Source organism: Ctenopharyngodon idella, chromosome 19, assembly GCF_019924925.1.
Source record: "Ctenopharyngodon idella isolate HZGC_01 chromosome 19, HZGC01, whole genome shotgun sequence".
In the NCBI taxonomy this organism is placed as follows: Eukaryota; Metazoa; Chordata; class Actinopteri; order Cypriniformes; family Xenocyprididae; genus Ctenopharyngodon; species Ctenopharyngodon idella.
The window spans coordinates 9,977,863-10,004,700 of record NC_067238.1 but is presented as its reverse complement, the minus strand read 5'-3'; the positions used below and the strand labels follow the sequence as shown (position 1 = coordinate 10,004,700).

Genomic DNA, 26,838 nt, shown 5'->3' with positions numbered 1-26,838 from the left:
TTCCATTGGCTTGTCTGCTGTCATATTTTTACATAATTGCATATTGCTATCATACATTTCACATTGATGATGCTCCAGGGTTTAAACAGAATGCGGTGGAAAAGACTGTATTGGTTTTCCATGATAATTTTCTATGACAAATATGCTCCAGTAGACCCTGAAGACTGTATTCCTAGACATTGAGTGCTTTATTTATGCCACTGAGAAAGATCAAATGTATTGTTCTCACCTCTGTGAAATATTTATGAGGTCTCGAGCTTCAAGTCAGACAAATTGCTTGTCAAATTGTAAGACAAATGACTTGTCAAGTTCTCATAACGTTACTCAACAGCATATGCAACGAATGGATAATCTAGCGTCAGATTTAGAGGCGCGCTAACAATACTGTAGTAACATCTGATTGCGATGAATCTGGCATCGAGGGAAATTTTCCATTGGAGGTTCTCAAACTATTCCAGACATATTATTCAGACTTTAAAGATGGAATGCTGAGACTATTTTGATTGCATTTTAAAAGAAAGCTTAGACACTGGGGTCTAGTTTTCATGGGCAGACAGTGAGGGCATCCCTGGCTAGTCGCGCTGCGGTCTGTGATGTGGTGGAACGGTCTGTCATTACTGCTGGAAGGTAATGCGATGCTAGAGGGAACCTCCATTGCCACTGTCTCCTTCGCTCTCTCTTTTGTTTCTGCTCTTTCTCAGATCGGTTTCATGAAGTTACTAACTATATTATGGTTAAATTTGTCTCTCTACAGCGATTTTACTCCACATCAAAGAGGCACATATACAGACAGTGTTCACACAGACTTTATAATTCCATTTTTCCTAATTGACATATACACTACTTTTAAGAAATAACAAAATACATTTAGAAAGATGAACTGAAATTATGTTTCCAAAAAAAATAAACAGAAAATGACTTGAGAGAGCCAAATTGACCAAAATCACTGTCTGTCTCCATCAGTGATACTATTTCACCCCTAATACAAACTCTTGTATATGACGTCACCACTTGGATGGGGCCTCGAATTATGGATGGGGGAGAGAGCAAGATCTGCGGTACACCAGCATAATGTCATATGGTCATTTTTTTCAGATATCTACTCTAGACTTTTCTCTCAGCCTCAGTTTTTTTGTAGGTCTGCTAGAAATGACTATTTTAGAAAAAACAAAAAAAGTCAAGTTTATGTATGTGCAAAATAACGTTTATATAATTTGTGCTAGATACTGTATGCAAGAAATTGTCTAAAAAGCAAAAGAATGGTTTAAATAACTGTAAAAACAAGTATAAAAATATTACAATGTTAATATTTACTTTTATTATTAGATTTAGTTTTATTATTATTACTACTAAAATAATGTATAGTATTATTATTTATAATAAATTATACGTTTTTAAATTATACGTTTTTTCATGTTGTCATTTTTTGTGCTTACATAAATGATTCTGCTTTTTTTGCATACACTATATATAGCCAGCATTATATACATTATATTTGCACATTGTTCTGCAAGATATGAAATATCTGATTAACTTAAGAAATACTTTTAATCAACTGATTAATCAATTTCAATTTTTAATTTAGTAATGCAGCATGCCATGGCCTTCACACCCTGAACACTCGCAATCTTCCAAGAGACCGCATTTTCATGACGTAACACCGCTTTGACTGTCGTGAAGAAGTCTGCTGCGGAGCACGCTTCAGTGTGGGCTTGACAAAAGTGTGCATCGAGGGTGCATATCAGCCGCAAAGGGGGCACTTGCGAGCACCCTTCTGAAAACTAAAATTTTGTGCTCTTTCTCTTATTTTGTGCTTTTGTTCTCTTACTCTCCTCATCTACACAGAGGTGAAACCTTTTCTCAGAGCCTTTCCTCCACTGGGACATCCTTAAGTACTAATGCAGGACTGTGGAGCCTGTGGTCATAAGAGCTCTCATCTTCACTCTGATTGAGCCATGTGAGTGGAATACCTGCCCACTCTCACTACGCTGAAGAACTGATGAGGACACAGTGTACTTCATCTTGATGAGGTGCTCAGAAAATCCTCTTGTCTAAGACTGAGCCTTGCCTTGACCACGTCATATCAGACTACTTGCTCAGAGAGAAGCAAACAAGACTATTACTAATAAAAATCCTGAACTACTTTACTTGGGAGCCAAGGTCAACCTGACATATTTCAAATATCAAACTTTAACGAGATTTTACATGTGGTGTTTGTATGTATAAAACTTTGTGCTAGGATTTAACAGATGCTTGCCAGGGTGTTGCTACGCAATTGGCGATGTGTTCTGAGTGGTTTTCAGCACATTGCTATGTGGTTGCTAGAGTGGTTGATGACTGATCCAAGTCAAAAAAGCCCACCCCATGTCTCAATAGCCTCTTTCACACCGAGTGTTGATCCCAGAAAATTGCCATAAAATTGCTAGAGTGCCTTCTGTGTGAAAGCAAACACGTCCCAGGATTGATCCCGAGATTGATCCCAGGATGGGGACCTAGTAACATTGCAGGGATCAGTCCCGGAACGTGCCCTGTGTAAACAAATGTCAGGACCAATGCCGTAAGGTGGTGTGTCATAGTGATGACGCTGAAGCTGAGATCATTTGCCAGCTTAGTGGAACAGAGCGTGATGCGCTAGTTTATGATCGAATCAGAAAAAAATGCACGAACGTGGTTTCTAGAGAGAGAAATCGTAGATCATAAGCAAACTTAAGACACTGTGGAGACAATACATGTCACATCCTGATGTCACGTCTTTACGGGATCTTTACGGGATGTGATTCCAGAAAATCACATTATCAGAGTATCTTCTGGATTCTCTGTGTGAAAGGAGCTTAAGATATTCTGGTAACTAGATATGGCCTTCAATCACACAGTTTTTTGTCCACTAGGTGAAAAATGTCTGATCGCTTAAATACCCGCAGGATTCACAATGATCTACACATCGAAGTTTAATACTTAAAGGCCCACTGAAGTGCCTTGGCATTATTCACTGTGTTGACGTAATTTCCAATGAAACAGGAAGACAGGGCGGGATATATCCGGAAGCTCCTCCCCTTTTTCAAAATAGCAAATAGCGTTTTGCCTAGATCACAGCTAATCTCTAACCGTTTCTCCTCCATATTGCTTTTTAAAATATAGCATTGTTTGTAGAATTCAAATGTGTCCAAGCGTTTTGTGGTCTGTGCCGACTCGAGTGTACGAGCTGCTGATTGTGTCTCTCTGGACCGGAGCAGACTGTGCTCGCGCTGCGGTGGTTCACATGACACTAACGCGAAAACGGACTTCATTGCGTCAATGGAAAGCATAATTTGTCTGAATCGTTCCATATCCTCTATAGTGAACTATGTGCCATTCACCATATAGAAACTAGCAAATGTGTGAACAAATGACCTATTTCAGTCGCAGCTTCAGTGTCTGTTTATAGTGTAGGAGGGGGCGGGACTTCAGATTCTAGAGAGCATTTGATTAGACACAAGATTTGATGAGATGCTGAAGTATGCAGTGATGTCATGAAAATACATGATCCATTTTAGCGGAAGTGAGAGACTGTACGTTTTGAATGCTTATATCTCCTAAACGCAAATTTTGTCATTGTTTTGGAACACACCAGCTTATTCATAACCTTAAGGCTAACATTAAATTTTAATTTCAGGGGGACTTTAAAGGGAAAGTTCACACAAAAATAAAAATTGTTTCATCATTTACTCACCCTCATGTCATTCCAATCCTGTATGACTTTCTTCATAGATATTTTGAAGAATGCTTCACTGTTTGGGTCCATGATGAACTTTAGCAGAGTCTAAAACAACACTGGACACCACTGACTTTCACTGTATGAAATATCGTCTTTTTTGTTTCACAGAAGAAAGAAATTCATACAGATTTGGAATGACATGAGGGTAATAACATCATAATTTTTAGATGCACTATCCCTTTAAGTATTAGGCCTTAGCAAATACCTCTAAAAGAGCAGAATACTACTCAAAAGCTAACTTCAGAAGCCAAGTTTCTGGATCAGCTTGCACTTGTCAAACTCCCCCTAAGCCCAGTTCAGAATCAAAAGCCCTGTTGTGTTGTTGATTAGGGAGGGCCACAAAAAAGAAATCTTAGTACCCCAGGCGGTCAGGGTAGTAGGCAGTCAGGGATCTGGGTGGTGGTAGTGCACGTCCAAAAGCCTCCCTCAGACTGTTGTACTGTAAACACACACAGATGCGGCAATGCAGACCTGCTCGCCACAGCGTTGTGAATAGACTCCCTTGTCCTCCTGCAGCGGAGAGCGACTCCCCCTCCTCCTCTGGGCAAAAGGGATCAGAGTATGGCACGAGAGAGAAAGGGGAGCTCAGGCTGGGATGACCCTAATTGCAGATGCTCAAGCGAGCCAGTTTTCCAGAACGTGCTAATGAACAGCAGCTGTGGAGTCTTCAGGCGAGTAGCGCTGCTCTTCTATGCCACGTTAAAACGCTACAATGTGCTTGAAAAATATCCATTTTCATTGCATTTAAATGAAAGACAATAAAAGCCGTCAAATTCTGCCAGGCCATTGTTGTGGATGGTCTGTTTATAAATGTCTAATATTATTTTTTTTTTGTTGCTCCTTAATGAGGAGACAATGCAGGGATTCCCTGAGGCTTGCGACCACGATTGGTTTGTTTGTGAGAGTGCGCCATTGTTGCCGAGGGTTGTTGAGGACGAGCCAAACCTCAGGGCTCCTTCACACGGAGGTTATTGTTCTGAAGTGTGAAAGGCGGACACCCACATGAGATTTTCATTCACGAAGCTTCTCCAGAACAAACTCATCTCACACAGAAGACCCATAGAAACCACTTGCAAATAACAACATTATTAGTGATGTTTGTGAGGATAAGCAGCACTATTACTATTGCTAATATAGATTGTTAGGGATTTGAAAAACTCCTTAGATTTTTGCCAGGTTCATGATAAGATAGTAAAACAAAACAAAACCTGTTACAACAAATGACAGAATTTCTTTAAAATTTCTTGCTGTGTGCTTTGATAAAGAGTCTATGACTATGATGGTTTAAGTTACATGAATTTTACACCAGATAGTACCAAATAGTTTGAAAAATAGTTCTTTAGGCTACATGACTACAATTAATAAAATATGAATTGTAAATACTTTAGGGTTTTTCACATTTGAAATAGTTAACCCTGACTCATTGTAAAACCAGGGTAAACGAAATCTTGGGTAACCTTAATTTATGTTTCAAAATTTACCCGAGGTTAACAATTAATCCTGGGTATTCATAATCTGACATTTCACACTGTACATTCCAAAAATCTGGGTTAACGTCCTTATTTGCATATTTGTGGAGTCGGTGTCACTGATTGGATGAACTCTGCACGCAATATGTTTACACAAATGCTCTAACATTGCGCATCTTCATATTATATTTTGCCGACAATACTATCAAGTTTATACTGAATGGACTTTTCAGACTATAAAGGTAAGAATGAAACAGTCTCTTCACTCCATTTTTTACATTTTCTGTCACTGTTTTCCTCCTCAAACGCTAAAGCTATTGCTTATACAATGCACAGTGTTTCCATGACTGTCCAAAGCACATGAATATGAGGCACACTATTGGTTGTCTGTTGCTACGCATCTAGCTGTAACATTCTAACACTGCATCGTCTCACACTGTACAAGTTTGGAGCAGGGTTTCATAACCTCAGATAAAAAAGTGGTGTGAACCCCGCTTCTAAATTACAAGTGTGAAATGTTCCTTTACTTGGGTTTAGAAAATGCGGTTATTTATCAGAGTATCTTTCTGCAAGTTACATTGTTATGCCATAAATGGTGAATGGCTGCCTTAATGAGTGAGTCAGTGAATTGTTGCCTCAACAGTTTTATTCAAAATCACTGATTCAGGGTTCAGTAAAGGAGACAGTTGTTACTCAGTAGTGGCAAGCAGTAAATGATTATGCACTTTTAAATGCACCGCACAAGATATCTGATGATACCGTGTAACCCCTCACCCAGGTCCTACTCGCCCCGCTCTGCACGGGCATCGAACCTGGGTCTCCGGCGTGGGAGTCAGACACTCTAACAAAGAGGCTAAAGGCTGCAACCTCCAGCGTCAGTCGCTAGAGCTTCTCTTGAGATCAGAGGAATTAGGTTTACTCGCAGAGTAACTACTAGCTGGCCTCTGTTACAACCGCATATGGACACACAAAGATTCTGCAAGTGGATTTTAAATAATTTTTAGCAAATTTTAATTTCTTTTGTTGCAGTTTTGACAGTTTTAGTGGAAATCTGGAGTTATTGAGAACCAAGTCTTAACACATACAGAATGGGTGATGCATTTAAAATGTGTATAAACTATCATCTGTCTGTTCACTGTATGATTAAGCAAGAATTAAGATTTTTTTATGGACAAAAGCCGAGACCAATATTCACCTGAGCTGTCTGGAACCACCCATGAGTGCAGACAGATCTACCTTAATGAACTGTTCTAATGAAGACTGACTCATACACACACACAGGTCTATACCTGGATAACTCAATCTAGCGGATAAGAATAAGATGCTCCAGGTCAAAGCATTAGTATGTGACCATGCAACCTCTGAAGGCATTATCATATGCACTCAAACACCAATGCACATAGAAAGAGGGGAAAAAGAATTTTAAGTGGTTTTGCAGCTGAGCAGGCAGTGAAGTCCAGTGAGTCCAGATGTGAAAACGCTCCTCTCTCATGAGGGATTTTCTTTGTGTCTGCCTCTTTCTTTCGCTCTTTTTTTGCCCTCTATTTTCCCTTCTGTTAGGAATCCCCACTGTTCCGTAACACACCCACACACACATATTAACTGTAACACATCTGGGCCAAGCACTCATACACAAACACATAGCCCTTTTCCAGTCAATGGAAAAATTTTCGATTCGAAGAGGAACCACTATAGATCACAGCCCTGGCCAGTGTCAAATAAAGATAACAAAAACATCATTAAGTTCTGTTGTTACAAATTTGCATACAAAGTCAACAAGCTGTTCCACCACTGACACCGTGAGCTCTCCAACAATATTAACCTGATATGCATCTGAGGATGCCAACTTAAAGAACTTTAAAGTTGAGCAATTCTTCTCTCTCCCTCTTCCTCTCTGTCCACGTCTACAGAGAAAGAAAAGGAGATGTCTTATCTTTAGTCATCAGTGTGTGCCAAAACGAAGACTTCTCTGAGGTGTCTGATTATGTCTAGACTAGACAAGTGAACTCAAATTAGTAACATACACATATTAATCACAGATGACTCTGATGTGGATGGTGCCCAGATCATTTCAGCAGACACGTTTATACAAAGCGACTTGCAGTACACTTATGCACTGAAGTCTTGATGACAAGTGATCAGGAGCTAAGCAGCTACTTCATTAAAGACTTCATTAATTGTGAAACCGTACTATTCTATTCTATTCTATTCTTTAGCCTTTTATTTTATCGGTTTGATTTATCTATCATGCCCTAGCAACCAGCTAGAACACCTTAGCAAATATTTAGCAAGTGTTTTAACAGCTATCTAACAATGCCTTAGCAATGTGTCTAATCTATCTATCTATCTATCTATCTATCTATCTATCTATCTATCTATCTATCTATCTATCTATCCATCCATCCATTCATCCATCCATCCATCTATCCATCCATCCATCAAGCATGCAAGCAATTTAGCAACTGCCAAGCAGTTAAAACAGAACACCTTAACAACCACATAGTTTCAGGCCCCATTGCAGAATCAAATCACTGAGGGTGCATCTGAAATTACTGAGGGTGCTCACTTTCGAAACTTTGCAGCACATTGGTCCTCTTAGCAGCACGAAAAACAATGGTTTTATTCAAGTGCTTTACCGATATATAGGCTGTAGCCTCAAAAGGGAGCCAAGACTGCTCCCTTTACAATCACTAAAACGCTGTTGCTTTGTCAGTTCATAGAGATTTCACAAAGTTCCGTTATAATCAATGAAGCTGCCAACAAAGCACAAAAATCTCTTACTTACGTCGTGTCTACACTTTGTTAATGAGAGGTTTCGCCAACCTGCATAACTCAGCACTGAATAAAAGCACATTTTGAGCGGTGAGTTGATTCTGACTAAATTAAACACCTCTGATTGGCCATTGCATTCAAGAGATCAACAACCATTGCCGCTTTTCCATCGTCAGGCCAAACGGTTCTTAGAATGCTAAGGAATGGTTCCAGTTGTGTTTCCACTTGAGCCTGGTACGGCACAGTACGGCACAATTACAAACCATTCCTGGCCCGGAATTCTCGGCATGGTTGTCTAACCGTGCTGAATCATGCTGGAAGAATTTGTGAAGTGACGTCATCACTCAGGATTGGTCACTTGTGTTTCCTGGCTACCAGTTTCTCTGTAGCTGGCTAAGAGCTCTATTTGAAAGACGTAAACACAAATTAATAATAAAATTAAAAGAAATATCTGATCATTCTCCATAACGCAGTGGCTATTTACATCTCATATCATCAGTAAACCGTTGTATTACCAAGGCAATGACTGACACTTTTGTATTACATTTCAAAGAGCGGCCATTATCAGCCCCACAGAGGAAAATGAAACCGTACCAGCTGGCCCGGATCGGCATGGAATGGAATGGTTAAGCAATAAGAACCGTTCGGCCCGACAGTGGAAAAGCACCTTATGTCTGAGATTAGCTACATTGCTCACCGCTGCAAAAACACGTTGTAAACAGATACATTTGACGTTCTCCAGAGCGCAAACACAAATATGAGCGTTTGCCAAGTCTGTTTCACCAATATATTATTACAGTATCAACTGACGGTACTCTTGCTTGCATAGAACTGGGCCTGCATAGCTTTCATTAAAATTCTTTAAATCTCGCTTCAATCTGCAGTAATCAAATTACATACTGTTAAGTCCTAAATAGCTTTCAACTTTCAGACAAGCCTTTGTCAAACTGACATTCAAACTCTGAAAAACATTTCTATTCTATTCTATTCTATTCACAAGCAGAAATAATTCCATTTGAGTATTCAGTTTTACTTCTTCAGTAGTGTATTATCAATCAGTTTTGATGATTTCCCTAAACTTCTTTCTTTCTCTCAGTTTCTATTTTTCCTCTCCTTTAGCATATTAGTTACTGTCTTTGTCTTTCCATTTAAGATACGCTCCAAGCACAGATGGGAAAAGAGTCCATGAAGTCACGTTGCAGCTGAGAAGAAGCAATGGTCAGAAAGAGGGAGAGAGAGACAGAGGGATTCCCTGTGTGTGAGTCACGTTGTGGGAGCCCCCTCTTTACTCATAACAAAAACAACTCTTCCCTTCGAGATTGAACCCACAGAGAGACTGCACAGTGCTACAGACCTCAGATTCATTTCAACACCTTTTCATTGACAGTTGTGATGCTGATCAACAAAAATATTAATCTAATATGCTTTAAAGGAACAATTCATCCAAAAATGAATGTTCTGTTATCATTTATTTACCCTCATGTCGTTCCCAACAAGTATGACTTTCTTTCTTTCATGGAACACAATGGTGGATTGTTGAAGTATATCTTGGCCACTCTTCTAGATTTTGGTCCATTCCTCACAGAGTCACTATTGTATGGCTTCAAAAATATATCACACAAGTTGTTTGGACCTTTTCAATGGTTTATATTTAATTTTGGATCGTAATACACTTGCATTATATGGATATTTTCTCAAAAAAATGACCTTTTGTGTCTCGAGTAAGAAGTCATACAGGTTTGGAAAAATATGAGGGTTAGTAAATAATGACAAAATGTTATGGGTGAACTATCCCTTTAAAAATTATGATACCAGAACTAATATGAATCTAATATGCCTTAACACATGAGGAAATCCTATCTAAAAAACAATCTAGAGACTGAACCACCTCATTCTCTTCCTAAAAACTGATTGTTCCCCAGTTTTAAAGAAGCCAAAGTTTTATAGATGATGGTAAATGCAAATACAGGGGAATAAGTTATAAGGCAATGAGGCAGCAGCATGTGACTGAGCTCATGAAAAATGATAGTGGAAAAGATTTGTCTTTAGCGAACTGGACAGAGAAATAAAGAGAGATGGAGAGAGAGAGAGAGAGAGAGAGAGAGAGAGAGAGAGAGAGAGAGAGAGAGAGAGAGAGAGAGAGAGAGAGAGAAGAGAGAGAGAGAGAGAGAAAGGGCTGTTGATGCCAATGGTGGGCTGGCTCAGGGGTGTTTCCATGTGAGGAGTGCCCAAGAATCCACAGTGGATGCCAGACACGGGGAAACCCTTCTCAAAAACAAGAGCACACTCCCTTCTGTCGGCAAGCACACACATGCCCTCTCTATCTCTCTCTCCTTTACACAAACACCCACGCAAATACGTGCACAAACCAAAAATGTCTCTTGGTTTGACAGCATGTTATTGAGGCTGTAACTAAAACAAATATTCATTCATTAGTTAATCCACAACAACCTTATTCATCCATCCATTTATCCATCCATCCAACTATAAATAAAAATAAAATCATATATATATATATATATATATATATATATATAAATTTTGTATATACAAATATGAAAATATAATATTAAAAAAACAAAAATTCTTAAACTAAGATACAACTTTACAATAAGGTCCCATCAGCTAATGTTAACTAATAATGAGCAATACATTTGTACAATACAGCAGGTCCATTAAATAATGTAAACAGACAGAACATATTAATGTTGTAACAAATGGAACCTTACTGTAAAGTGTTACCAAAAATAAAATAAAAATCATAATACAATTATATTAAATATTTAATATAAAAAATTATATAAGAATAAATATATATAAATTAGTGGCTATTAGAATACAGAGAGGATCAATATTATTCTACTATAACACATTACAGCAGCTTCATTTCCCAGAGTTCCCCTCTTCACAGGTAAAACAATGAGGCCATTTCCTTCAGCTTTGTGTTGCGGATCGCCAAATATCCAGAGTGTTTACACTGCTCGGCCTTGGCCTTGTCTGCACCTCCTGTCTTTTTTTCATTTTTTTTTTTTTTTTTTTTTTGACAAACTCATCAAGGAAATGACTGTTTGTAAATCTCAGGTATCAACAGTCAAGGGCTACTGCTTCTATTTTCCATATGGAAAAACAGAGAGAGAGACCTGAATAAAGACAGACAAAAAAATCAAAACAAACGCCCAGACACAAGGGACAGCCCAGACTGCACACTCTCTCTATTTGGGCTCCATTCCTGGGCAGCACAGGCAATGGAAAGTTCTGGAAATGTAAATCTGTTGGGTTAAAAATACAGCGCATTAATGTGCTCCACATGTGGCACTCTGGCATAGGGAGAGATATTTTGACGGCAGAGAGGGGAAGAAGGAGGGATGGAGGGAGTGGTAGGAGGGTTTTTCTATCTGGAGAAAGCATACACACACATACACACTACTGAAGACAGTAGTTTAAGGACAAAGCAGGACTTTTACACATATATTGGATTGTTTCTAGGGGCACGTCACAACATAAAAGCTCTTATGAATAAACATTGACCCCCATGACTATAACAGAGAGATAAACTACCGCATTAAACCCAGGGAGGCAGATATTCATTTTGGATCCTTTTACTTCCACTGGAATATGAACAGGAACTTGCAGTGATTTCTGCACCACTAGTGGCATCAAAATAATTGAAATGTTGTGTTTGTTTGAGCAGCACAACACAATATTGGCTAAACCAATGGGATAATTTTGGGAGGGGATCAAGTGTTCATCCAAACGGGTTTTGGAAAGTTTTTGCAATTTGCTTTTCAATTGTAAAAGTAATTCATTCCTGTGATGCGAAGCTGAATTTTCAGTCCAGTTTTTACTCCAGTCTTCAGTGTCACATGATCCTTCAGAAATCATTCCAATATGCTGAACATTTCTTCTTATTATCACTGTTGAAACAGTATTTTTAAATCATAATATTTTTGTGGAACCATATTTAGGCCAACTTATGCACCTTCACACCTGCTTAAAATTAAATTATATTTAACCCAAGTGCAATAATGACTTTGCATATCCCACAACAAGATAAAAATGAGCAGAATGACACAATATTGGCTCAATAAATGGGATAATTTTGGGACAGGATTAAATGTTCATCCAAACAGTGAAAGACAGGAGAGTGTTTGGGAAATTGGGAAGTTTTTGCAATTTGGTTTGGTGTTGCAAATGGCCCAAAAATGACACAGTAAAACTTTAAATGCAGTTATGCAGTGCCTCATTCCCAGTTTGCTTACTATCCGTCCTATGTATGCATGATTAGTATCCATCCCGATTCCTGGTGCATTGAAAACAGTATGCCAAAAGTGGCCAGATGGCACCCACGCATGCTTTTTGGCCTAATATTGTCCAGATCCCCTAGCACTATGCAAGAGGATTGGTTTGCAATGGATTGAAACATAATATTATGACCAGGCCCAGATAGAATCTGTTTCTGTTTTTAGGCGGGAAATCTGAAGTGTTAAGTGTACTAGACATGTATTGGTAACTAAAAGCATAATCAACAAGCAAAACTATTTAATTAACATGCAAGAGGTACTTTGCAAATCATGCAGAGATTCCTTGTGGGCCTAATTATAAACCAATACTCATGTACAGGTTTACATCATACTTAAAACTATGTTATTTACCATTGTCAGCACCTTACGTATTTCCTTGTACTTATGGGAAGTATGCGGATTGGGATTCAGCCTTTGTCCCTACAGATTTATCTTCAAAAACCTCCCAATAGAGAGGCCATTTCAAAACAATTCCTATTGGTCACACACGCGCGCACACACACATGCACACACACACACACACACACACACACACACACACACACACACACACACACACACACACACACAAAATCACAGCTCCAAGTGTGTTCCCTACCTTGTGCTCTCTCCACAAACACCACCTTGGAGTCAGGCTGGAAGTTGTGCCCGCTGAGAAGCATCTGTTCCCCCCCTGAGGCGGCACAGCTTTCCATGCTCTGTTTATCCACGAGGGGCAGCTCCTGTGCTGAGCGCTGGGCTGCAGGAAGGACAAAGAGACAGAAAGAAAATGAGGAAAGAGATGTAAATGTGTAAAACCAGTCAAATCTCTACATATTTACAGCTGTACTTTCTACAACAGTAGGGTAAAGAGCTAAATCTTAGTATAACTATAAAATATAAATATCTTGTGCTCAACAGGGTTGCATTAATTTGATCAAAAACACAGTAAAAACTATAATACTATTAACACTTAAAATAAATTTTCTATTTGAATATATTTTAAAATGTAATTTATTCCTGTGATGGCAAAGCTGATTTTTCAGCATCATTGCTCCAGTCTTCAGTGTCACATGATCCTTCAGAAATCATTTGAATATGTTGATTTGGTCAAGAAACATTTCTTAAATTCAAAAGAATAACATTTTTTGAAATATAAATCTTTCATAATATTATAAATGTCTTTACTGCCACTTTTGATCAATTTAATGCAAAAGTATTAATTTCTTAAAAAAATTACTGACTCAAAATGTTGAATGGTAGTGTATATATTATGATATGATATATATCATATCATATCATATATGCCATGGTTACATGAACACTGCAAACTATTTACACTACTGTAGTTCAGTCTGTACTTTCTAAAACATTCTGAAATTGTAAATCACATTTTATGAGCTGTGCTCATTTTCTAGTGATATTTCTCATTTACCTCATAGCAATTGATCGGCACTAGCAATTATTAGGGGAGAAAAAACTGATTTATATACTGAGCAAAATCTGTCTTTGATTTATTGATTCAATCCATCTAATTACAGCATTCTTATCAGTAGAGAATAGTGCTTGCAAGATCATGGTTTTGATTCCCTGGGAATGTATTAAATGGATAGTTCACCCAAAAATGAAAATTCTGTCATCATTTACTCACCCTCAAGTTGTTCCAAACCTGTATAAATTTCTTTCTTGTGCTGAACACAAAAGAAGATATTTTGAAGATTATGGGTAACCAAACAGTTAATGGGCCCCATTTACTTCCATAGTATGGAGAAAAAATACTATGGAAGTCAATGGGGCCCATCAACTGTTCAGCAGAAGAAAGAAATTCATACAGGTTTGGAACAACTTGAGGGGGAGTAAATGATGACAGAATTTTCATTTTTGGGTGAACTATCCCTTTAACTCATAAAAATTATACCTTGATTGATTGCAATGTTAGTCACATTGGATAAAAAAAAAAAAGCACAATAAAAAAAAAAAAAATTAGTGAGATTTAGTGGCATGACTCACAGCACTCAATGGGGTTAGATGCCACCTGTAAGGACACCGTCCTCCCATTAGGTTGGTTGATGTGGACACGGAACACCATCCTCACACGTGTATTCTTCCGTCCGATGTCTGTCTCGCCCTTCCGCAGCTCGATGTCTGAGTTACGCAGCTTGAGAATTCCAGCGCAGTCGATTCTGTGGCACAAAAAGAACGTTAATGTTTGAGGAATAGACTCAACAAATCCTTTCAGAAGTACAAAAATGTGTGGTTAATATTGTTAGACAGCTGTTTAATAAACATTTTCTCGGAACAGAGTAAACGTTTAATTTATTGCCTGAATTTTTTGTACAATTTCTGCCAAAATTACGCCTGGCCCTTATTCTGCACTGCGTAAATACATGCCCTTTCTCTCTCATCCCTTCCAATTTCTGCTCCTGACATGGCAGGGATGTTGTTAAAAATCCATGAAAAGTTTACTTTCTCCATTAAAAGTACAAATCCTCCAACTACACCAGAAAGCCAACATGTATAAATACTTATTTAAAGCCTTTTAGTTTTGCATCTCATTGAAGAAACATGTAGGGCCCTTTATTTAAGATTCATCTGTGTGAAATATCCTTAAAGCTTACTTTTTGGCAAAAACAGAAAGTCTGAAAAACTGGAGAAACAATCACTGAGTATGAGTGATCTGTCAACGCAGTACAGATACTGCAGCATCAGATATTAACATTCCCATGTGTACGTGGTGAGGACGAGCACACTCTGTTCTAGTAGTCATCCCAATTTTCAGTCATTCCTTTTACAAAAAAAACAAAAAAAAAAACTGCTTCAAAAAGTGTGAAGCCTATGTTGAGTTTCCAGCCTCACATTTTCAGCACTATGCGTCCAAACCGAACTTTATATACAAAGCAAAAATATAATTTTCTCTCCAATCAAAAGAAAATATGAAATGAAATACTAAAGAGTTTAAAATTGGTTAAACTGCACTGACACAGGGGCATAACCATTTTTTGGCTTTACTACAAAAACGTGACAAAGAGGGAACACTACTCAGAAAGCTCTGAAACAGGATCCAGAGGGGTGTGTGGTTTTCTTTTTTTTTTGTATAAGTTAAGTGTTACATCCATTATAGAGTGAGGAGAAAATGCTGAGCTAGTAAAACCGCTACCGCCTGGCATGCAGAACAGACCCCAGCGCACCATTACAGGCACCACGCGACCAGAGGCCTCCTGTAACACAAGCCCTGGAGCTCATACAAGGGAAACCCATGGCGCTGGGACTCTGTAGAAAGCGTGCGCACACAAAAACACACTTCTCCTTAGCAACTGCCTTCACAACAGGGGGATTGGCAGTAAAACGGAAGGTTTTTTCAGTGTTGTTTATTGCAGGAAATATGCACAGGATGTATGTGGATACACAGAATTATGTGGTACAAACATTTCCCCCACCAGGCTTCTATGTTTCTCTGCATTTTTTTTCTTTTTCTTAATGTCTTTCTGAGATATACACTCATACTCACATGGCCCTCATGTTGCTCTCGGGCAGTAGAGGAATCTCAAGAACTTTGGTGTTGGACTGCATGACCTCGTGGCTTGGTGTGGACACCGTCTTCCCGGTTATACGGTGGACCTGGTAGAAGGCGTGAGGCCGGAGAAGACGGTCGTCTGCCGTCCCAATGAAGAGCTGTAGGGTCAAAGGCTCACTCTCCATGTAGCCGTGAAGCTGAAAGATACAAATATGAATTTATTGGTAACCCATTTCTAGCAAAAAGCAGTTTGTCTGTTCAAACTGAACTAGAAACCGATCCACGACATGACACTATCAGAGTCAATTAGAAGATATTTGAGGTTTAAATGTAAAGTGGGATTTTGGACCAATAAGATTTCAAAGTGGGTGGGACTACCCAGCATGACCCTGCATGTCCTGCTGTACAAAAAAAAAAACCTCAGACGGCACCTTTTAATTATCACTTTTTTGTCAAACTTGATTAGGACACAATGCTTAATTGCTGTCCATGTTCTAATTTACATGTGATGCTATATTTTGTCACTTTATTTTTATTTCTGTGGCATTATGGCTGGTAGCCCCGCCCACATTAAAATCTCATTGGACCACAAACCTGCTCCTCATGTACACTACAATTCAGTTTGGGGTCAGTAAGATTATTGTTGTTAAAGAAATTAATACTTTTATTCAAATGCAATAAATTGATCAAAAGCAACAGTAAAGACATTTATAAAGTTAAAGGTTTCTATTTCAAATCAATGCTCTTATTCTAAACTTTATTCATCAAAGAATCCAATCAAATAAAATGCATCTGTTTCCACAAAAATGTTAAGCAGCACAACTGTTTGTAATAATATGAAATTTTTCTTGAGCAGCAATTCAGCATATTAGAACGATTTCTGAGGGATCATGTGACATTGAAGACTATGTTAGATATATTAAAATAGAAACAACTACTTGGAATGATAATAATATTTCACAGTTTGTACTGTATTTTTGATCAAACAATTGCAGATTTAATGAGCATAAGAGATTTCTTTGAAAAACACAAAAAATCTTATAGACCCCAAACTTTTGAATGGTAGTGAATGTTGTTTAGCAAATATACTGTAAACTAAGAGAGACTGATTGTAGAAGCTGAAAAAAAGTTCTACAAGGAAAACCACAAAAAAAAAAAGTAAAAAAAACAAATCATAATTCGTTGACAAAAATGAAGTAAGGTTTTGAATTTGAAGGTTTATATTCAAAGCTCAAGCACATTGGGTCTAAACAGCTGATGTATGGAGATCCTCAAAGAGGGTGGTCAGCATCTGTGGTGAAAGTCCTGGACCAGTCTGTATATTTATTTAAGTAGATATGTTTGAGCCTGGCATTTGTGTTTATTCAGGCAGTTGGGAGTACGCAGGCCAGAAAGACAGAGGCCAGAGAGATCCCACTCCTAGAACCCTCCCCTCACTTCATTACATTATCACCCACTAGAGGAATGCCAAGACTCTTTCCGCCCATGGCACAGAGTTCAGAGCCGTATGTCCGCACCTCCAAGTGCTGTGGGTCAGTTCTCACCCACTCAAGCTCTCAACCTCCGTGGCACATCTGTGGCAGATGAGGGAAACAGTTTAAGAAAAAAAAAAAAAGTAGATCTACAACACGGGCTCTGTTAAAGAGTTACTGGCCAGATCTAGTGAGCAAATTCTTACTGGAAAAGGTTATGTCTCATGTGATATTGAGCAAGACCAAATGTTCTTCTCATTGGGCTTATTCACTAACAGTGCATATGTATATATTTGTCACTTTAAAACATTGAAATCCTGATTTAGAAATATAAGTTCACAGATTTTTTTCTAAACTGAAGGTAAAATTTAGAACCATCTAAACCTCACATATACCCAAACAATTCACAGACTTCTGTGGCCATATTTACACAAATCTGCAAAAAATTATAATAAGATAAAATATAAAAGTAGTATAAATTATAAGGATCCTACAACTAAACATAAAAAATGAATTTTTCATAAATCATTTTTCTTAAAAAAAAAAATATATATATATATATATATATATATATATCTGAGCAATTTTGACAAGGGCCAAATTGTTACTGCAAGTTGACTAGGTCAGAGTATCTCTGAAACAGCAGCAGTGGTAAGAATTTACCAACAGTTGTCCGAGGAGAGACAAGCCACAAACCAGTAACAGGGTGTTGGGCCCCAAGGCTCATCGATGCATGAGGGCAATGAAGGGCATTCCATTTGTTCTGAGCCAACAGAAGGTATACTGTGGCACAAGTCACAAAAAAGTTTAATGATGGTTATTGGGAGGAATACGTCACAACACAGTGCATCGCTGCGTATGGGGCTGCGTAGCCACAGACCAATCAGAGTGCATATGATGACCCCTGTCCACCATCAAAAGTGCCTACAATGGGCTCGCTCGTGTCAGAACTGGACCCTATAGCAGGGGAAGAAAGTCACCTGGTGCGTTAAAAGTCCTGTTTTCTTTTCCATTACATGGATGGCCATGTACTTGTGTGCCTTCCTGGGGAAGTGATGGCACCAGGATGCACTGTGGGATGACTCAAGCCGATGGACTATGATGCTCTGGACAATGTTCTACTGGGAAACCCTGGTTCCAGCCATTCATGTGGATGTAAATTTGGCACCTACCTAAACATTGTTGCAGACCACGTAGGATAATGCACCCTGTCCCACTGCACACATTGTTCACACATTGTTCACACATTGTTTAAGCATTTGTGGGATTTGCTGGACCAAAAAGATCGATCCATGGCTTCTTCTCGTCGCTACCTACAGGACTTGAAGGATCTGCTGCTAACATTAGATACCACAGGACACCTTCAGGTGTCTTGTTGAGTCCATGCCTCAGTGGGTCAGCGCTGTTTTAGCACCATGCAGAGAATCAACTGCATATTAGGCAGGTGGTCATAATGTTTTGGCTCATTGGTGTATATATGCATTTGCATTGCAATATGAATGCAGACAATCATATGTAGTCAGGGTCTATCTAAAAAGAGTGTATAATTAAGGGTAATATTGAGGGTAAGAACAAATTTATGTCTTTTTGAATACTTAAGTAACAACACAAGTTGAGTACACAATTATTAGTGAATGAGACATATTACTATGATAAAATAAGTCATAAAAAGACTTAACCAGATAAAAACTCTACTAATAGTACTCAACAAAAAAGTCATAAAGATCATCACCGTCACAGTAGGCCTATGAAATAAAACCAGTCTGAATATTAGAAATGTGGAAGCACTGCCCTTACAAACCAACCTATATTTAGGGATTTCGTCACTTCTTCCAGTTACGGCAGTGATTTTTGTTGACAGAGCTGTTCTTTGAGAAGTTAACTTCCCGAGAGACTTAAGCGCAGACGTGGAAGCACATAGCTGTGGTGCGGCAGGCTTACTTCAGAGGCTACACACTCACATCTACCGTCAATCCGACGGCACATGTGGTCAAACTGCATCCAGGATACAAAAAATCTGACAGAAACCACCAGGAACCCAAGCAGGGGGAGAGTGAAAAAGAGAGACAGGGCTCTAGCAGCCTGAGTACAAAAATCCTGATCATCAGAAACCACCAAACCCCAACTAGAGAGACACGAGGAGGGAAGAGTGGAGCTCTAAGACTAAATATGAGGATATAGTGACTCACATACAAGAAGGTGCTTAAAATACTGAACATATGACTAATTCACTGAGAACAGGGTGCAAATTATTGGGGGTTGGGAAGCCTGACTCTCCAGTTAAGGCTTGAACCCCTCTAGTTAATCAAAATAAAACAATGGAGGCCTTAAAAATAGACTGGAGTTCTAAAAAGTATGTATATGTGGGTTCCACTCACAAGCTCCGTATATGACAAAATGTAAGTATCAATGTTATCTATTAAAGATTTACATATAACAAGAACAAGAAAGTTAAAGAAACTGGCCACAAGTCAGTTTGTTTTTTGTGAGAAGAACTTCCAATTGATATACAAAATCTGACAAAAGTACTTTAACAACTCCCCTTAAAGCCACAAAAGAACTTGCACACTGAATGAGATCCTCAGAGGACGACGACAGTGGTGACAGAGCATAAAGGGAGGTGCTGTACACTAAAAGAAGAACCTGTGCAGCTGCGAGCGCTCTCTAATCTGATGGTTTACAGAATGGGACAAGCTTGTTTGAGGCTCCTTCGAGCACTCCCCTTCACTTGCCTGCCAAAACTGTGTGTAGCAAAGACTGGACGCCTCCACACGATGCTGTTGCACATGATGTCAGTGCAGTACGAGGACCTTCAGCTAAACAAAAGGCAGTCTGTGCACTAGGCCGGAAACGGCAATGAATCTCAAAAAAACGCAAGGGGTGAGAGGACCTTGTTTTTTTCAGACGGGAGTCGCACTGAGCCACGTGTTCACAATCATTAGCACCTCATTATTTTGAATTGAAGTACCCAGCAGCCACGGATGTATTCTGAAATGTTGAGTTCACCTTTAACTGCAATTTTAGTAAATAAAGTGGTCGTGGAGACTGTGGTTCGCATACCCCAAGAGTCACGTCCAACCACGCTGATGTTTTTTCAGATAAAACCACGACTCCTGTCTTTAGGAACTCTGTTATCCATTAGGGAGCATCTGCAACCAACTCGTGCAGTGAATACCCATGATTCACCTATGAAGGCAAATGTGGTGTGTGACTCACTGATGAGCAGAACGGACTGACACCAAGACACTGCGGTCCTGTGAAATATCAGAAGTACTTCACTGACATTTCCTGAACTGGTAGCATAACGAACAATACAAGGGTTTAAATCACAGTGTGTCACTATGACTTTAGAGAAAACAAATAAAAGGAACTTCCCTTACATGAACAAAAACAAAAACAATGAGAGAGCAAAAATATACCACCAAAGCACATGAAGAGGATGTTGCAGGATGTTGACTATAAATGAATAGTTAAAAATAAGACACATAAGAAATTTACACTACTGTTCAAAGGTTTGGGGTATGTAACATTTTTTTTAATTGATTAAACAGAAACAGAAATCTTTTGTAACATTATAAATGTATTTACCATTTTAAATAAATGCTGTTGTTTTGAACATTCAATTCATTTAAAGAATCCTGAAAAAAGTATTGGTTTCCACGTCCACAAACATATTAAACGGCACAACTGTTTTCAACATTGATAATAATAAGAAATATTTCTTGAGCACCAAATCAGCATATTAGAATGATTTCTACAGGATTATGTGGCACTGAAGACTGGAGTAATGGCTGCTTAAAATTCAGCTTTGCCATCACAGGAATAAATTACATTTAAATATATTAAAATATAAAGTGGCTACTTTAAATTGTAATATTTCACAGTATTACTGTTTTTACTGTTTTTTTTGTTTGTTTGTTTTTTGTTTTGTTTTTTTCAAATAAATGCAGCCATGGTAAGCATAAGAAACTTCTATCAAAAGAGTTAAAAAAATCTTTCCCTAAATATTTACTTATCTAACTTTTCAAATGTTGTGTATATAACAGTACATTTTATACCAGAGTTTTTTCATGCAGAGATCAACCTAGAAGACTGTAGTAGATTGTAATCTAACTAATCAGTTCCTGCATCTTCCTACCTAAAACCAGCTGAAACATTCCAGAGAAAAAAGTAAGTTGTACAGGTCTGGTACAACATGAGGGTGAGTAAATAATGACAGAGTAAACTATGCCTTTGACAAACGCTACTGCTTTTGAGAGATTATGAACTTATACCTGGACAACTGGATGCCCTCCCGCTAGTGCTTTCACGGCCCCTCTGCTGCCTTCAGTCTCGTAATGAGCACGGTGATGGGACTTGGGTTGCACATCAATCTGTAGGCTGTACGGCCCTGAACTGGAAGGCAACTGCCAATCAAGAGCAGGCAACGATGGACTTCGAGAATAAGAGTGAGAGAGTCCAATAATGAGGCAAAGAGAAAGAGAGAACTTTGGTTAGCACAGACAAAATAGCAAACTATTTGGCCATGAATATGAAAGAAATTTTTATGCGCAACCAACCTGATGTAAGGCTTCGGCTTGGACCAGTATGGGTGTTGGGGTACATCCAAGAAGCCACTACAGTAGGTCTCTTTTTTGAAGGGCAAACGTGCTGAGAAGTCCTCCTGGCAAAGCTCCAGGGATCCTGTCTCCTCTCCACCTGGTTCTACTTTCAGGTTCATGGAGGCACTGTGCTCCAGACTGGTCTTGCGGGACTTCAAAGGGATCCCCTCCCCAAGATCTGTTAATCCATCTGTGGTGAGGGCATTAATGGCGGCGACAATGGCAGAGTTGGTGTACTGATTGGTATTGGGCAGCCAGGTGTCCTCAGTCACGCTGAGGCGGGGCGAAGTTTGTGGCGAAGGCCCCGGGGATTGATTCGGCGAGTATGGATGGTACTTGTGTGACTGGCCGCCATTAAAGCTGTACTTCCGTTTACCGCCACAAGGAGAATTTGGTCGCGAGCCTCTGGTGCCCATCCAGCTGTCGTCTGTGATACTGGCACGGGGAGAACCGGATGGTGAATGACGTGGAGAAGCCCCGAGGGTGCAGGACTGCAGCGATGAGGAACCTTTCGGGGAGACGCAGGGAGACTGCCAGGGCGAGTTCTGTGGTGAGTTGTCGTAGTTGTACGAGAAGCCAGATTCGTATGACGACGCATCTGAATGGCAGCTTCGAGAGGACACGCTGCTTGCCGGGCTGAGACAGGTGGGATCACGATAACCGTCGACACTTGGCAATGTTAATGTCACTATGGAATTGACTCGCTTGGCCACGGGAATGCTGTTCTCCTCTACTTCATCCTCGGGGAACTGCCCGTAAGCCGTTATCTCAATGCGTGGGCTCTCCAATGTGGGAGCTCCGTTGGACCGGGGGCCGGATGTTTGGAAGTAGCCCACTGAGCTCATGTCATCTTGAGGGGAGAACGAGGATGGCTGACTGATGGATATTGACAATGAAGGGCTGGTCTGGAGGTTGTGGTACTGGGAGGCTGGGCAGGGGTTGCTCAGAGGAAGTGAAATGCTGGTGTTTTGGCCGTAACCATATGCATCTGTAAGGTGCAATCAGATTTTCATGAGGTACTGCAATAAAAAATAATCTATAGAGATAAAAGAGCATACAGTAAGTGCAGAAAATATTTCTTGAAGAACATGCATAAAGCTGCTGTGTGGATATTTTGAGGAGACTGCTGCTTTTACAATCATCCAACTCTAATAAATAGCTTTTTATTTTTTAAGAACTGCCATTTGATTAGTATAAAACGGTGGCATTATAAAAAGACACTCTACTCTTTATTAGTAATAGCTGTGAGTCAAAAAAAACGTTAGTGGTTAAAAGCCACAACCTCTGCAGAGGAAGCAAGGTGAGTGATACACAAATACCAGGCCAAAAATAACAAAGTGTTAAAAATATCTTCCGGAGGACAAAACCAGATGGAAAACCAATACTCATAAGCAATCTCTGTCGAAAAACAGGGGCAAACATTTGCTTCTATGCAATGTATATATTGAGATTAGAGAACAACACAACATTTGATGTGCAACATGACTAACACAAAATGTCTTGACTAGAAAATAATAATTTTTTTAAAAAATCGAATGCTTTCTGGAGAGTTCAAGATGAATCATTGACCACTTTAGCAATTTTAGAACACGTAGCTTATCCAAAAACTTTTAAAACATTTTAAAAAGCAGTAGTAATACGTCATCTGGCCTATTCAAGTTTTTAAGTCTGTCCATCTACTATCCCATTAAGACATTTTTTTGATAACAGAATTTTTGTAATTATTTTTGTGTGTGTGTGTGTGTGTGTGTGTGTACTCAGTGCAAAAAAGGAAAAAAATGCAGTTGAGTTGAGTGAGTCACTGTAGTCAGTCAGTCCAACCTGGTGGAAATATATGTAATGTAAGTTAGCCCAAACTGGCGCACAGCTCTGCTTGCAATAAAATTTGCAACGATTTCTCGCTACTTTAGAGGACGATTAAAAACACGGATACTTGAAAATGTGACCACAGCGCAACAAAGCACCCTGGATACTGATAGCATGCTAATGTATCCCTAATGTATGTATCGTTTTTGAATCAAGTTAACAACTACATATTAGATTTTTGTAAGCAAGCCGTAAGTATACACTATGTGATTCTGATAGCTTAAAAAATAAATAAAAGTACTAAATTACTGATTACTAAAAGTACATTAGTAACCCTGCTGAAATAAAACACCTTAAATCAGCTTAAGCAGGTTTGCTAGTCTCTCAGCCTTGTTATGCTGGTCTGTTGACTGGATTAAAGTGGTTTTAGTCACTTTTCAGCAGGTCAGGTTTGGAGACCAGCTTGTAGACAACCTTGCCCAGACTGGAAGACCATCTTAAACCAGTTAAGACCAGGAAATCATCTTAAATGAAAATATTCGAACCATGAGAACTGGTTTTGTTTTGGTAGAGCGGTCATTATGAACTATAATCTAAGTTATCTGGTGAAATACACATTTGCTGCAAAGAGAGGGATGCAAAAACCCACAATCTAAATAACGTCCCTGCTTATTCATCTTCGTCAGGCCCACCACTCCCTTCTGCAGTCTCTTAAACTAAGGAAAACTCATTCAGTCCTTTGATTAAATAAGAAATAACTTCAATTTCACTAGACTAAGAATAAAAAAGAATGAATAAACATTACAATAATTGTACACAATAGAGCAGTAGCACAGGGTGAGCTGTAACCACCAACAACCAATCAGAAATGAGCTACTGGGGTGAAATACATCAAATCATGCATGGGGAGGGCTGTAATACAACTTTCCAAAGTCTTATTATGGACACACAAAGATTGCACAATATAGGTTTAGAAGAATTGGTATCCTATTTATATACTTGTTTTAATCATTTATTTGCTATAAATATAATTTATTAATAGACTGGGGTAGTGATCAGAGACGCTAATAATTATTTTGAAAAAAAAAAAAAAAAAAAAAGTGCAGTAAATTTGATTACCACAATAAATCCATGCAGAGAAATGACATATTTTCTATCAGTGTTACCCACCCCAGCTACTATTAGAACTTACCTCTTTAGTGAGGTTGGTTACAACAGCAGTCTTTGTATTTGACATTAATACACAGTTTAGGAACATGCTGTAGATTTCCAAATTACTTTAATTTGTAGCAGAGAAATATAGTAACGTCATGTCAAAGTTTGAGAGACATGGCATAATACGACATCGCGTTAGAGACGTTGAAACCAACTGTTACAACACTCCCCAGTCTCCCTTAGTAACCGTTAATGGTGAGTGCACGATAGTAGTTATTGATTTTTTGTTCAATCTCGGCAGGTAAACTCATAAGCAAACGTGCTCCATTAATATGACGGTTCAATAACATTAGGCCTAATAATGATACAGAAACACGTTCGAGTGAAATATGACACAGCGTGAGTAGATGCATTCAATCTTCTTATACGTTACCTTCCTCTGCCGATTTCATGCTTGCGAAGTGTAGAGTGAACTCACACCAAGTTCAACGCACTTTTCCAAAACGCACAACAGTGTCCGATAAGCGTTTTATTTCCCAATATAATGATGACTCCAGATATCTGTGATAAAAATGTTCACTTCTACCGCAATAAAGGTGTACTCCAGTCACGAGAAAACGGTATAAATTATTTGAAAGCTCAAATGATTCAATATACAACACTTCAAAAGCGCATGCAATAACAACGCAAAAATGTATTATGTTATTTTAATTCAGTTTATCTAACTCGTTATATTTTCTAATCTGGACTTGCATGTTAGTTTCCAGGGGTTCTGGTGACGCACTGCTTTGCGATGGAAAGGTCTCTGTATCTATATAAAGCCGGGAAACACCTCCGAGAAGCCCCGCCTCTCTATGGAGTGACGCAGGCACCACGTCTCAAGCTCAACAGCACATGAAGAGAGGGATTCTCTCCTCTCAACATTTCCAGATGTGGAACCGTTGAAACGCAAGGCAAATGAGCCGGCGTGTGCGCATGCGCGTCTGCTAGTGAAGGGAAGACCAACTCATTTCTGCGATTCGGTTCTTTCGAACAGTTTGTTTTAAAGAACCGGTTCAAATAATGATTCAGCGGTTGTTTAATGTCCCTGACATCCTGACATTGGATATTACATTCGTTTCAGTAGAGCCATGTGTAGAAACATATTTCTGTTTGTTTATTAGGTTATATTAAAAAGGTGTTTATCGTCATTTCATAGATCTACGTCCCAGTTCCAGCCATGATTTAGCTCATTTAGAATCAAAAGTCACTTGCATTTACAATAAAAAAAATAATACTAAAATGTTTTGGACATGTTTTAGGCTAATAAAATACTTATTCATTAAAAGCAATTGTGTTTTATAGTCATATATTTAAGTTTTTGTCAACATTTCTCTTAGTAAACCTACTTTTCACCTCATTAGTTTTTTTCATTGGTTTTTGAGTTCATTACATCAAAAGAGACAGCTCTCAGTTTAGCATCCAAATATTAACCAGAATTATTGCAAGTTGGACGTGTAAACTCTGCACGTATTTGTTAACTCCAGAGCCGCTCTTACTGATTCAGTCTGATTCGTTATTTTAATTCAGTCAGATTCGTGAAAAAATCTTTTTAGACCGGTTTTGTGCAGATGTTCAACAGGTTCATTTAGAAGAACTGATTCAAATGAACGATTCGCTTACAAATCAGGAATAGCTAATGAGGTATAGACCTTAGTCAGGTAGACGCCATATTGAATTTAACACGTATGAAAACGGCTGTGAAGGGATAGACTTGCAGTCTTTACACTGTACAAAGGTCCTAGATCATGTAATTTTCACAACTTTTAAAACTGTTTCACGGAGTTTTGTCTACTGAAAGTTTTCTTCTGAAAGACGTTTCATCAGCTTAACAATTGGTATGTTGTTAAACAAAAATCCATTGAAATCCATTGTAATTCTAACCCTCACAGCCTAATTTTCATTCCTGTCAAAAATTAATGGCGTTACCCTGACTAAGATCTATAGCTAAAAAGCAAGGTGAAAGATCTAGTGTG

The 26,838-nt window shown here is 38.8% G+C and overlaps 1 protein-coding gene across 2 annotated transcripts in view; it reads right to left on the bottom strand.

Annotated features, from left to right (window-relative positions):
* nfatc1 (nuclear factor of activated T cells 1) overlaps positions 1 to 25,620 on the bottom strand; it is a 46,170-nt gene extending 20,550 nt beyond the window's left edge. The window contains exons 1-6 of one of the 2 annotated variants that reach the window (XM_051873153.1): positions 25,257 to 25,620; positions 21,821 to 22,898; positions 21,536 to 21,695; positions 15,784 to 15,986; positions 14,286 to 14,458; positions 12,895 to 13,035 (exon numbers count right to left, since the gene is read on the bottom strand). In XM_051873153.1, coding sequence (XP_051729113.1) covers positions 12,895 to 13,035; positions 14,286 to 14,458; positions 15,784 to 15,986; positions 21,536 to 21,695; positions 21,821 to 22,707 — 1,564 coding nt within the window. In that variant the 5' untranslated portion in view covers positions 22,708 to 22,898; positions 25,257 to 25,620. The remainder of the gene's footprint in view (positions 1 to 12,894; positions 13,036 to 14,285; positions 14,459 to 15,783; positions 15,987 to 21,535; positions 21,696 to 21,820; positions 22,899 to 25,256) is intronic. The other variant, XM_051873152.1, reaches the window with a different exon arrangement.
* Positions 25,621 to 26,838: the final 1,218 nt, after the last annotated feature.